General features: G+C 41.2%; 1 protein-coding gene across 1 annotated transcript in view; it reads right to left on the bottom strand.

The window, feature by feature from the left end:
- LOC311040419 (interleukin-1 receptor accessory protein-like 1) overlaps positions 1–14,644 on the bottom strand; it is a gene marked incomplete at both ends in the record, with an annotated part of 684,931 nt that overhangs the window by 61,637 nt on the left and 608,650 nt on the right. Inside the window, one exon of the mRNA XM_084050699.1 lies at positions 1,024–1,156. Within this exon, the coding sequence (XP_083906825.1) occupies positions 1,024–1,156 (133 nt within the window). The remainder of the gene's footprint in view (positions 1–1,023; positions 1,157–14,644) is intronic.

Genomic DNA, 14,644 nt, shown 5'->3' with positions numbered 1-14,644 from the left:
CATATTATGCATCATTTGTGACAGGTGTAACTGAGCAAAGCCAGGAATTGGTTTACTGCCAAGTCTGTCGATAAAGGTAGTGGGGAGCTTTGTCATCTAATTAAACAGGTCTATTAACGTGGGTTTCAATGCTTTCACACATTCACTCAATTGATTTAGCAGGATCATAGTTTCATCTTGACCTCATTACAAAACAGTTTCCTTTTTTTAAATACATAATTCTATGTATTGCCAGCTAAATATATTGTTCAGACATAGCAAATAACGGAACAAAACCAAAATTTACACTGACGATAATCACTACTACAGTGGTTTTCAACCTTTTTCATGCCAAGGACCCCTAAATTGATATACATTTGGCCGCGGACCCCCATCTGGAAATGTTTTGTTCCAGGGACCCCCAGAAGCAAAGATTTGTGTTAAAAATGTCCGCTTTAAAAATGTCCGCTTTAAAAATCCGCTTTAAAAATATATATATATTCAAAGATTTGCACACATTTTCAAGATTTTTCAAAAATAGCAGATCTACAAGCTCATAGCACGGCACTCTGTGCCGCGCTATGAGCTTGTATATCTGCTATTTTTTAATAGCCAAAGCTAAGTGGTTAAAATGATTGTGACGTTATGTTAACTAATTTCGTTGGGGACCCCCTGGTACCCCCCCCCCCCCCCCCAAGGACCACTGGTTGAGAACCACTGGTATAGTAGATTGAGGCTCCAATATAGGGATTAAAACACAAAAATACGGACAAATACAATGCACACAGGTTCCTGATTTTGAATTAACATCCGCGGCTACAGGGTCAGCACTTTATATGTATTTTTTTGGTACATGTACGGAGATGTGCACGCAGATTTCCAGTGACTATAGGGGGCGATAGAGACCAAGACCATCGTAGATACGAGAGCAAAAGTCAGACTCGATGAAATACATCTATGATAGTATTGATCCAAGGCTACAGGCGTGTACAGTAAGGGTCCATTTGGAACCTGAACTGAACCATTTGACATCAAAGGTCTTACTTGATGTCGCTCTCCTGGACCCGCTCCTCGTCCAGATCCTCGATGAACTTCTCCCCTTTCATCCAGTAGATGAGCGGGCTGACGTCTCCGCTGTATCCGAAGAACGCCCTGCACGTCAGGTTGAGAGGAGTGCCTGTGGGAGACAGGAAAACACCATTAACATCATAATAATGATGATAAACATTATGTATAAAGCGCTTTTAAAACAATTATACAAAGTGCTTTACAATGCCAAGATAAAAACCATCCAAAGGGATAAACGACAATCAATTAAAATTCACAGGTAAGATAACAGAATAAAACCAAAACATATACATAAACGTACGTACACGTACACATTATATTGAAAATAACACAATTTAACTTACATTTTTATCCCACGATTTTGTAACCCATTGTTTCACCCAGTGCCAATGGTCTAAGTAATCCTGGGAACTCTCAGCCTAGGGAGAGCCTAGAGCAGAGCTCATGCCTCCTTCAATGCATGAGAGCTAGCAAGCCGCTTCTTATCACCTGACAGGGGGGAGGTTCACTGGTTGAACGTAGCGCGTGGAAGGAACACGTTATTCCAACCAGTTCCTTTCCCCTCCATCAGGTGCCCCGGCTGACCAGGGGGAGGCAGTTAGGGTCACCCCCTAGGAGCCCACCCCCTTCTTACATGTGACAAAATCGCCCACAAATGCACACACACATACACACGCACGCACGCTTACATGCAAAATCTGCCATCAATTATAAATTACAGCTACAGTAACAAATAATCTCAGTAGTCCCAACTCTGGATCCATCCAGTGCTACACAGGTTCATTTCTAGTAGACTTTTGTCACGTCCAGTCCAGAACAGCCACACAAACTTGCACCACCATAACAAAAAAAAAACTGAAAAAACCCAAACTCGTATTTCTTTTCTTTTTTTACATGTCTTGCCGCAGCATCTGAAATGTTTCATCTTATTAGACCAGGAGAGTGAATTCTGTTTCGTGTTTTTTTCCACCACAAACACGGTCGAAATGCAGCAAAAAAAGTCATACCGAAAATCAATAAAAAAAACACCTTTTTTCTGTCTCTCTTTTCTTTCTCTCAGGTGGGGCGAATGGAACAGGCAATGTTATGAGGTTGTGTGATCAAGTGCAGAGTCGATTTGATGCCACAACAAGCACTGACCCCAAACGAAACTCATACGCCCCGGCCTTTTCTCTAACTCCATCCAATTTCTGTCTGGAGAAGCTCTGCGCTTTGACTTTTATCCTTCAAATACAGGTGCTTTTCGTTTGTTTTTGTTTGTTTGTTTGTTTGGACCCTTACAGGACTGTAACTCTGAGAGTTACAGAGGTCCTTGAAATATAAGGTTTGAGAACCACTGATCTAGTTAAATAAAGAGATTTTCTTCATAGAGCGAGTGTCTCTTTCTATAATATGTACATTTGAAGGCAGCAAAAACACCAGGGATCTGAGCGTGAGCCTTGCTGAGCTCCAATTCTCCAGAGATGCCCTCTTAAACCTAGCTGCCATGGCCTTGGAAAATCCCCACTCTGCCTCTCAGAGCCCTTCGGCACTCAGTGGTTTAACTTAACTAAGTACAGTACATTTACTAAAGTACTGTATTTTTGTACAATTTCAAGGTATATTTCCGTCGCTGTCGGGCAGAAACCTCTTATCTCCATATTTTAAAGTGCCCTGTTTTGAGCTTGTTTTGCAATTTTTGAATTTGAATCCTGAAAAGAATCAGTTGCGGATGATTTACTGTATTAATACTTTGTGTTTGTATACTTCTAATCCACTAGAACTCTGATGCAAATGTACTTTTTACACCACAACAGTGCATTTATTTGACAGCTTTAGCTACTAGTTATTGCTTGATTTTTATCATTCATAAAGTGTAAAAAATCTGACTGTATGGTAGAGTATGTGAATACAATATAACTTATACAATTGCAGTGGTTGTATTGTGTCTTCCTGCTCTTCTATTGAGACATTTAGATCGTGTCAAATGTCAGATTTGACCTAGACACAGGATCTGACACAATTTTTTTACCTGATGGTCAAGATTCAATTTATCCCCTGAGCAAGCAGGCCGGCTCTATTGTAGCTCAATGATAAAACATTTCAGCACATTTGCGCAGGAAACCTAGTTCAAATCCGGGGTAGAAGAGGAAAGTTACATAGTGCAGCTTTAATTAAGACCTGGAACTGTGTCATTTTTAGATTTGAGCTAAAAAGCATTCTTTTACACTTCGGGCTATTCAAAAATAGCAGCTATACAAGCTCATAGCGCGGCACCGAGTGCCGCGCTACGAGCTTGTAGATCTGCTATTTTTGAAAATTCGTGAAAATGTGTGCAAATCTTTGAATATATATATTTTTAAAGCGAACATTTTTTGGTCCCTGGAACAAAATATTTTGATGGGGGTCCGCGGCCAAATACATATAACTTTGGGGGTGATTGACATCAAAAAGATTGAGCACCACTGATATAGAAACATACGTTTTTCAGAAAACTGTTGAGATTTAGGAGACATGTAGAATCGGCTTCAGGTCTCAATGGGTTAAGTCCAAAAAAACGGAGTGCTTTTTCCACCACTGGCTCCACCACTACCACCGAGAGCAGCGTACAAACGCTGCAGCAACAATGGTTTCCATGGCAAAGACGTAGGATTTATATCATCATTATCATCATTGACATTTTAAACACACACGGACAAAAGGGAATGGGGAAATAAAAAGCACCTCACACAAGCACGAGGAGGGGGACTGATTATACATCACCTTTATGGTGAATTATGTCAAAGTAGCTTCTCGTTGCATTTCCGCAAGCTGTTCAACGTTTATTCGACTTCTATTCAGGTTTGTGTGCTACAATGGGTGCTGGATAATGTTTTGACAATAGTATAAGGGCCATCAACCTGTGGAGTGGCTATCTATCTAGATGCAAATCGTTGCCTGTCGGGCAGAAACCTCTTATCTCCGTACTTTAACTTTTTACGGTTTCTTTTGTAAATTAATGCCCTACCTCAGGGGTCTTCAACGTTTTCAGGCCAAGGACCCCCTAGCTGAGAGAGAGATGAAGCAGGGACCCCCCTCTATATTGTATAAAATTTGTGTTTCAGATAAACGTTTGCTGCTTTTTTCCCTCTACACCTATAACTCTTTGCCAAAAATAGCCGATCTACAAGCTCACAAGCTTGTAGATCGGCTATTTTTGGCTAAAGTTCTCATCAGAAAAGGGATGCTAGGGTCCAAGTGGTTAATGTAAAAAAAAATATATATATAACACAAAGATTTGTCGGACCCCCTGTAGTAACTCTGAGGACCCCCTAGGGGTCCCGGACCCCCTGTTGAAGACCCCTGCCCTACCTGATCATCCTACAGCATCACACGAAAACATCAAAAGCAGCAGATCCACAAGCTCGAAACACGGGCTAAATCGGCGTGCATTTTGAGCTCGTAGATCTGCTACTTTTGCTATTTTTGAATTTGAATCTTGAACAGTTTTGCATATATGTGAGGTTTCCACCCGACAGAGACGGAATCCTCCTCGACCTGTTAGTTACGTAACAATGCTATCCTTCTGACTGGATCAGCAGGACATTGTCAGAGGAATCGAACAATAGAAGGAGAGACACAGAGAAAGGTGAGAGTGATGAGAGAGAGAGAGAGAGAGAGAGAGAGAGAGAGAGAGAGAGAGAGAGAGAGAGAGAGAGAGAGAGAGAGAGAGAGAGAGAGAGAGAGAAGAGAGAGAGAGAGAGAGAATTGTGTGATGATGGGTTACATAAAGAAAAATGGCTCTTATATGGTTCCACAAAAAAAAAGAAACACCAGCAATGGTTCCTCAAAAAAGCATTCTTTGATGGTGTGCACCTTACCATGCACGTAAACCCATAATATTAGCATCCCAATGTTGTGTGTGTCTCTCAATAGGCAGACATTCGCTCTACAAGCTCGCAACGTTGTGAACTCGTAGATCGACTATTTTCGACGAGGAGATTTGGTGTAGAGGGGAGAAAAAAAGGAGTAGACTAATATAGACCTCTGGCTGACTCCGGTCGATGAAGCATACAGGTTTAAGTGGTTATGGTTTCCAAAGAAATGGTTCTTTAACCCATTAAGACCAGGAAAGCATCTGTCATTTTAGATTTGAACCACTTTAACCATTATCTTATGTTTTGGCTAATCATGAATAGCAGATCTACAAGCTCACAGCATGGCACAGAGTGCCGCGCTATGAGCTTGTAGGATCTGCTATTTTTTGAAAAATCAAAAAATAATTAGCAAATCTTTGAATATATATTTTAAAGAGACATTTGTAACTCACATCTTTGCTTCTGTGGATTCTACAAATGTCATCTAAATCCTAACAGTTTTTTTGAAAAAAAAAAAACGTATTTTACTATATTCAGTGGTTCTCAAACCTTTTCATGTCAAGGATCCCCAAAATGTATTTGGCCGTGGACCCCCATCTCAAAATATGTTGTTCCAGGGACCCCCAGAAGCAAAGACTTGAGTTAAAAATGTTTTGCTTTAAAAAATATATATATATTCAAATATTTGCACACATTTTCACGATTATTCAAAAATTGTAGATCTACAAGCTCATAGCTATGGCATCACCCTGGCTTCAGCTGGCACCTTTTATATATTTTTCTGTGCGTGTGTGTCATTGAAGTCCCTTTCCCCAGTGTTTATTAGAAGACGATGTGATGCACAGTCTAAGCCAGTGGTTCTCAAACTTTTTCATGTCAAGGACCCCCAAAATGGCATGTATTTGGCCGCGGACCCCCATCTAAAAATATTTTGTTCCAGGGACCCCCCAGAAGCAAAGATTTGAGTTACAAATGTTCGATTTAAAAATATATATATTCAAAGATTTGCACAAATTTAAGATTTTTCAAAAATAGCAGATCTACAAGCTCATAGCGCGGCACTCTGTGCCGCGCTATGAGCTTGTAGATCTGCTATTTTTGAATAGCCAAAGTATAAAAAGGTCATAAAAAAGGTCATAATTATATATGTATATGTATATATATGTACACATTTAGCTGGGTACCCCCTGGAACCCCCTCAAGTACCCCTGGGGGTCCCCGGACCCCACTTTGAGAATCAAGGGTCTAAGCTGATGGGGAAAGAGTGACAGGGTCAATGGCCTGGAGGAAAGCAGCACACTGAACACTTCTCCGGAGGCACAGCCTCTCTCCTTCACATGACAAACTCTTTCTCCACGTGAGACACATAGGGATGCTTCCCAGTGGTGGAAAGTAACTAAGTACATTTACTTAAGTACTGTACTTGAGTACAATTTTGAGGTATTTGTACTTTACTTGAGTATTTCCAATTTCCAATACTTTTACTTCTACTCCACTACATCTCAGAGGCAAATATTGTACTTTTACTCCACTACATATATTTGAAAACTTTAGTTACTAGTTACTTTTCAGATATAAATTATGATATAATGAAACATACATTAACCACTTTAACCCTATTTTATACCTAGGCTATTTGAAAATAGCCGATCTACAAGCTCACAACGCGTCGCATCGCGACGCGTTGTGAGCTTGTAGATCTGCTATTTTCAAATATTTAGTACTTTTACTTTTGGTACTTTAAGTACATTTTGATGCCAATACTTTTGTACTTTTACTCAAGTAAATGTTTAATTCTGGACTTTTACTTGTAACAGAGTATTTTTATATTGCAGTATTGGTACTTTTACTTAAGTCAAGAATTTGAGTACTTTTTCCACCACTATCAAGCACCTTCTGAGGGCCTATTCTTTATATGTGTCTGCAAAGATATCAACCACTTAAAGCTCACTTTCTCTCTTGCTTTTTTTTTTCGCCCTCTCCCCATCTTATGCTGCTGTACCGCTATCTCTCTCTCCAAATCTCTCTCTCTCTCTCTCCGTCTCTCTCTGGGCCTTTCACACTTCTCATTTTCCTCTCACACTATAATCACAGTTCGAACACAGTTTACTGTAGTGCAGCTGTCGTGCGAAAAGTATAGCAAAAAATAGCCGATCGTCAAGCTCATAACGCGTCGCGTTGTGAGCTTGTAGATCGGCATTTTTTTCTTTGCTTTTTTAAAACATTTTTAAAAGTGGCAGTGATTAAGTCTGTGGGTTTTAGAAATATTGAACGAATAGTTCATATTCATTATTGAAAAGTATTAAGAACTTGTGGCTAAACAATAGAGGATCCATTGGAACGCAGGTTCGTTTTTTTTCCTCCATTTCCCTCCTTTACACTTTTGTACATACAAGGTTTCCACCCGACAATATCGTCTCTGTCGGGATGGAAACCTCATACTGTACGTCCAAAACTGTTACTTTTCAGAATTCTAATTCAAAAATGGCTAAAGTAGCAGGTCTACAAGCTCAAAACGCGCCACGTTTCCAGCTTGCAGATCCGCAACTTTTGTTTACCGCCGTAGGATGATCAAGTAGGGCGTTAATTTACGTAAAAACACAAAAAGTTAGAATATGGAGATGGTTTCTGCCCGACAACAACGATATACTGTATACCACCATTACACGTACTGCATCTGGCTCCCCAGAAAAAAAGAATAACACTGCAAATAAATAACCTACACAAAACACACACAAAAAAAACACCATCAAAGCAATTTTTTTAAGGTAGGGGGCCTTAATAAAATAAAAAGCAAGAAAAACCTGGCAAACAAAATCCGACTGGAGGGGTGTGCCATTACCCGTGCGCCAGGGAAGGCAAAGAGGTGAATCAGCTCATCTCTTCATTAGCGCTCTCCGCTCGCCGCGGCTAGCCCCCGTTGGCCAAGCCTCGGATGTCTGCGAGATGGGAGATAGCCGCAGTGTGTAATTGGGTACTTGCTAGTTCAAAGATAATAAAAAAGGGGGCTATCTTACAGACGGGCTGCCCCCCCGCACAAATGTTTTTAACCCCTCTAGCGAAAGACTGCGGCGGTCAAAAGTTTGCCAGCCGCGTGCCGTGCCGTTAAGGCAGAGGGAAAGAAAATCTGTTTCGGAGACTTTGAAAAAAATGGGGGGGGGGGGGGAAAGAGGATGTGGTGTAGATGCAAGTTGTTGTTGTTGTTGTTTTGGTGTGTGTGGCTAGCGGCAAGGGTAAACATTGATGCCCACCACACTCCAGAGATAAGGTGTTATCGTTCTTGGTGCTCGCGTGTGTGTGTGCGTGTGTGTGTGCGTGCGTGCGTGCGTAGTAAGTTGGAGGGGTCGAGGTCTGCAGCCCTGTCAGAATTTAGTGTTTACCATTTAAACGCAGCGCAGGACACTCCACTAGGGGTCTCTGTGGGACTCCGAGTGGGCATTTAGGCTGTGTGCGCGCATGTGCGTATGTGTGTGTGTTTTGACAGGTGCAGACAAAGGGAAATGGGCTTCCTCTATGTGGCTATACTTTGCTGTCAGAGGGTGAAGTCCAAAGCTGCGCACTCACTCTTCAACGCTTATTATTACATAAAGGGGAGGAGGGGGGGGGGGTTCTCACTGGTTCTCAAACTTTTTCAGGCCAAAGACCCCCAAATGGTTATGTATTTGGCCGCGGACCCCCCATCTGAACAGGTTTTGTGCCAGGGACGCCCAGAAGAGAAGGTTTGTTTAAAAAAAAACATTGTCGCTATTTTTCTAATAAAAATAAATAAATAAATAGCAGACATACAAGCTCACAGCTTGAAGATCTGCTATTTTTTGGGAAAAAACAACATATACAATATGGATACAGTAATAATAAGATGAATGTGACGCTACGTTAACTACTTTTGCTGGGGACCCCCTGGAACGATTGGTAGTAGAAGTGATGTGTGCTTGTAGGTGTGTGTGTGTGTGTGTGTGTGTGTGTGTGTGTGTGTGTGTGTGTGTGTGTGTGTGTGTGTGTCTCTTATAGTAGCTACCTCTCTGTGCGGCTCTCCTGATCCTATAGGAGTAAAAGAGGAGGGAGATGGATGCTATGCAACCGCAATGACAGTGACGGAGTGCTCAGAGGTGGCATATCATTGCCGTCGGGCAGAAACCTCTTATGTCCATATTTTAACTTTTTGTGTTCTTTCGTAAATGAACTGCAGACAAAAGAGAATGGTAAATATAAAGCAGGTAACACAAGCATGAGGGGAGAAAGTGATTCCACATTACCCTTATGGTGAATCATGGCCAAGTAGCTTCTCATTGCGTTTCCGCAAGCTGTTAACATTCAACTTCTATTCAGGTTTATTATTAAAGGAATGCTACAATGGGTGCTGGATAATGTTTTGACAATAGTAAGGGCCATCAATCTATGGAGAGGCTATCTACTGTATATATGCAAATTGTTGCTGTCGGGCAGAAATCTCTTATCATTTTTTGTGTTTATTTTCTTTGTAATCTAACGCCATACTTGATCATACTACAGCGCCACACAAAAGTAGCAAATCTAAAAGCTCGAAACGGGACGCGAAGCGACCCGTTTCGAGCTTGTAGATCTGCTACTTTTGCTATTTTTTTAATCCTGATAACTGACAGTTTTTGGACATACAGTATGAGGTTTCCACCCGACAGAAACGATACGGTGGAACGTGGCTTGTGCAGGGGGAAAAAAGTAATTTGCTGTAATCATCGCTAACGGAAGAACAATAACATTCACACCATGTTCACGAACCAACAGAACACAACACACTGCTCAACTCCATCGACCCACCGCCTCACATATACCCGCTTCTCTGAGTCTTTATTTTCTTGTTGTTTTTTTGGCTCATAACAGCTTTGAATAATTTAAACCCCGCGGCAAACCAGCAGTGTATCGTCACTGTCGGGTGGAAACCTTGTATGTCCGAAACTGTAACTATTCAGGAAATGAAAAAAAAACGAAACAAAAAAAAACAATGGGTCCAATGTAGTTATTATTTAGTCACAAGCTCTTGTCAATACTTTTTATTGTTTTTTATTGGTTTACAGACACCCTCAAGTCATACTTTGAGCACTTTAAAATGTTTAAAATGTTTTAAATATAGCAGGAAATAGCAGATCTACAAGCTCACGACACACCGCGATTGTGACTCGGCGTTGTGGATCGGCTACGTTCGCTACTTTAGCCTGACATTCGTGTGCAGCGAAGTAGGGTATCGATTTATGGGGGGGACGGGACATAATAAGTTGAAATTATGGAGATACAAGGTTTATTGAGTGCCATTTCAGAGAGAGAGAGAGAAAGAGAGAGAGATCTGGGTTTTTGGAAGGGCGTTTGTAATTCTAACAACAGTGAGGACACAGCTAGCTTCCTGTTTGGAATGTGTTTTTTTTCTCTCCGTCTAGAGAGGTGGGAGGCAATTTACCACAAGGCAATTAAAGCCAAATTATAAAGCGCACCCGAAAGCTGCTGTAGTGTGTGTGTGTGTGTGTGTGTGTGTGTGTGTGTGTGTGTGTGTGTGTGTGTGTGTGTGTGTGTGTGTGTGTGTGTGTGTGTGTGTGTGTGTGTGTGTGTGTGTACTTGTATCACTATACTTGTGAGGGCTAAATGTCCCCCACAGGTGTAGTAAAATGTATGCTTACATTTAGAGAAAAAGATTCAGGTTGGGGTTATAGGATTAAACATTTAGAGGTTAGGTTTAGGGTTATGCCTGCTTTATACTTAGTTAGGCGTCATTGTGAACAGAAAGTAGTCGATCCATACAGTGTAAGCTCAACGTGTCGTGATAGGTTGTGAGCTTGTAGATCGGCTATTTTCAGCCTTTGGGTTTGAGTTAAAAACAGAAAACGTTTCTAAAACTGGCATTCGTAACATTGCCATCCTAAAATGCTGACGTCCTCACCAGTATATAGCAATACAAACCTGTGTGTGTGTGTGTGTGTGTGTGTGTGTGTGTGTGTGTGTGTGTGTGTGTGTGTGTGTGTGTGTACACATGAGAGAAGTTGCTTTTTAGTGCTTGTTCTGATGTGTCGCACCCACAAGGCATTGCATAACCGTACATTAATGTGTGTTTTGTGTGTGGTTTTGTGTGCACACACACACACACACACACACACACACACACACACACACACACACACACACACACACACACACACACACACACACACACACACACACACACACACACACACACACACACACACACACACACACGCACAAACACACATATTAGCTCATAATGTGTGTGTCCCTAGCGTCCACAGACCCGGTCCACAGTACTTAAACACTTAAATCCAATATTATACTTCATTGACCGGCGTCCCCCAGGGGTGTATACTAGGGCCCCTTTTCCCCCTCAACAACAAATCTCTTCACCATAGTGATGTTTTCACCAAAATGCTCACCCGTTTGCCTACTATGACATACCCCACAATTTGGATTTCTCAGGTGTTACCAATGATAGGCCTACTAATGAAGGCTCTGTTCCATTTACTGTAGCACAGTGGTTCTCAAACTTTTTTTTTAATTTCAACGATCCCCCATAACTCTGAGAGTGTACAAATGATGTGTAAACTCTCAGAGTTACACACCCGTAAGGGGGCCATTAAGGATCCCCCTTAAGGAACCATATGAGGGTACCTGGACCACACTTTGAAACCCACTGGGGTAGCAGAGTGTTTTGCATTGTTGTTTATTGTTTATTTTAGATCCCCATTAGTGACTGCCTCAGCAGTGACTATTCTTCCTGGGGTCAAACAGTACACTTATTTTTTTTTTACAGTGCAATTAAAAAATATAATTGATAAGCACAAATAAAACAATTAAAAAACCAATACAATTCCCATGGTGGACTATGCATGGCAGGGGCGTCCCCTCTTCCCTGAGCCAGGCCTAAACCTGACCGCATACCAACATCTTTGTAGTGTTTGTTGTATTATGTTTTGTAATACTAGAAACTAAAGTTTTCATATAATTATAGTGGAGTAAAAGCACAATATTTGCCTCTGAGATGTAGTGTTGTAGAAGTACAGTAAAGGTACTACAAATTGGAAATACTCCAGCAAAGTAAAAAATACCTCAAAATTGTAGTTAAGTACAGTACTTGAGTAAATGTACTTAGTTACTTTGCACCACTGCCGGTAAGACCTGTGAAGGAAGAAAGGAAGAGGGCCCCGATTTCCTTCCAATACGGCTGCTGTGCAGAGAGCCTATTATTTTGGCTTTAGCAGAAACATGAAGAAACCAAAACCATTTCGCTAGACAAAAACAGCCACAGCCCTATAGTAGTAGTGATGCATGCGCTCAGTGGAAGTAACAATGAGAAAATGCTGCAACGCCTCCTGAATCACAGGCTGTGTACAGCGTCCTCAGTAGGCCCATATTATTGTCCATAAACAGAGTATGTTGTCCGTTTTATGACCCTCTCTCTCAGTCTGGGAGTTCGAGGAGCCCTTCAATTGAGGACAGCTGTGTCTGTATAAATGTCGTCATAATAGCCCTAGTGTTTCTCAAACCTTTTCATGTCAAGGACCCCCAAATTGAAATGCATTTGGCCGCGCACCCCCATCTGAACATGTTTTGTGCCAGGGACCAGCAGAAAAGAAGATTTATGTTGAAAAAAAAACGTTTTAAATTGTTCAAAGTCTTCCAAACATTTTCGATATTTTTCTAACATTTTCAAAAAATAGCAGATGTACACAAGCTTGTAGATCTGCTACTTTTGAATAGCCAACGTATGAATGGAAGAAGTGGTTAAAATGATTGTGATGCTGTGTTGACTACCTCTATGTTCAATGCATTTGCATGACACCGTTGTGTGACAAGTATAAAATAGCGCTTAAACCATTGAGACCTGAAGCCGATTCTACATGTCTCCTAAATCTCAACAGTTTTCTGAAAAAACTTATGTTTCTATATCAGTGGTGCTCAATCTTTTTCATGTCAAGGACCCCCAAAATTATATGTATTTGGCCGCCGACCCCCATCAAAATCTGTTGTTCCAGGGACCCCCAGAAGCAAAAAATTGAGTTAAAAATGTTCGCTTTAAAAATATATATATTCAAGGATTTGCACACATTTTCACACATTTTCAAAAATAGCAGATCTACAAGCTCGTAGCGCGGCACTCGGTGCCGCGCTATGAGCTTGTATATCTGCTATTTTTGAATAGCCCAAAGTGTAAAATAATGCTTTTTTAGCTCAAATCTAAAAATGCCAAAGTTCCAGGTCTTAATGGGTTAAGTGGTTAATCAATTTGTTGATAAGAAATCATTTATTTAAAATGTAAAATGTAATTTGACAAAGTAATCAATAGAATTATTGCTACAAAAATAATTGATAGTTACGGTTCTAATCAACTTTAGTTTTTCTTCCCCATCCTGGCTTTCTCTGTAACATGTCTAAAGGCAGATGTCGATGCCGCTGTGTTTACCATTTCAATTAACCCTCCCCAACACCAGCCCTCACTGGCCTATCTCCAGTTATCCATCCATTCCCACTGCAAGTTGCTGTTGCTATACAGCTGGCAAAGTGTGACTTGTTTTGCACAGTAATTAATGCCAGCGAGAGGATAGCTGGAGACAATGTATCGTCTGAAGCCGTTTTTTAATAGCATTTCTGTCTTAACCACAACACTGCTGACACTTTCCATTAGATTAAGGTTCAGATTTAGACAATTTCATTTCGTCCCAGATGGAGATTTGTTTTCGCAGCCAGTTCAGCACAGAAACGCACACATACAAACAAGGCAGCATATACGACAGTACATAAAGTCTCCTTGAATGCATCCATACATGCCAACACACAACATTAAAGGGACAGTTCACCCCCCAAATTACTTTTTTTCCTATCGATTAGTCACCCCATGGAGACCCTCATGGATAGTTTTTTTTTTTTTTTTTGTCGCATTCCGAAGTCAATAATTTCATGACCAGTGGACCGGTAGGCAGCGGTTCTGGTAGGAGAGAAAAAGGAGACTCTTTGTGTCTCCGACCTACCGGAACCGCTGCCGGTCATCAAATTATTGGCTTAGGAATGCGACAAAAACAAAACAATATCCATGAATTCAAGTCTCCATGGGATGACTAATCGATAGGAAAAAAGTCATTTTGGAGGTGAACTATCCCTTTAATATCAGTTAGGTAGTTTGTTCAATCAATAATGCTGCGATGGCAGAGTGGACAAAACCCCTGCTGAAGGGAACTCTCCTCCATTTCAATGTCCTACTCACTGTATATGTCTGTCTCCGTTGTGAGGGGCTGATGCAGCCATTTGTGTAGAGCGTGTCAAGAAAGGGACTATGAGGACACAGCACCAGAGGAGCTCAGGTGTTGGTGATGACAGTTGATGATGATGATACTGTGCAGTTCTCAGGATATATTTCTGAAATTGTACACGTTTTTTTTTTCTTGAAATGGGACAGTGTAGGGAGGATACTGTAGGAAACAGAGCCTGCCCAACTGCTGGAAATGCAGTTTCCCAATCTGCTCCCTCGCGGCTAGCCCCAAAGCAACCCTGACAAGCCTGGTTCTGAGACACCTGCAACTTCTCGTAGGACTTTGGTTAGGCCTCCATATCTTGACAATATACAGCCAGAGTAAGCGAAGAATTGCTGTGTCCAGAAATTGAATCTCTGACTATGGTATACTATGGTATTTTTGTTTTACTTTACTAGAGTATTTCCAATGGTTTATACTTTTACTTCTACTCCACTGCATATCAGAGGCAAATATTGTACTTTTACTGCGCTACAA

This window comes from Gymnoscopelus microlampas, assembly GCF_963454915.1.
Source record: "Gymnoscopelus microlampas genome assembly, chromosome: 24".
Taxonomy (NCBI): Eukaryota; Metazoa; Chordata; class Actinopteri; order Myctophiformes; family Myctophidae; genus Gymnoscopelus; species Gymnoscopelus microlampas.
The sequence above is the reverse complement of the archived record's forward strand: the minus strand, read 5'-3'. Positions and strand labels throughout refer to the sequence as shown.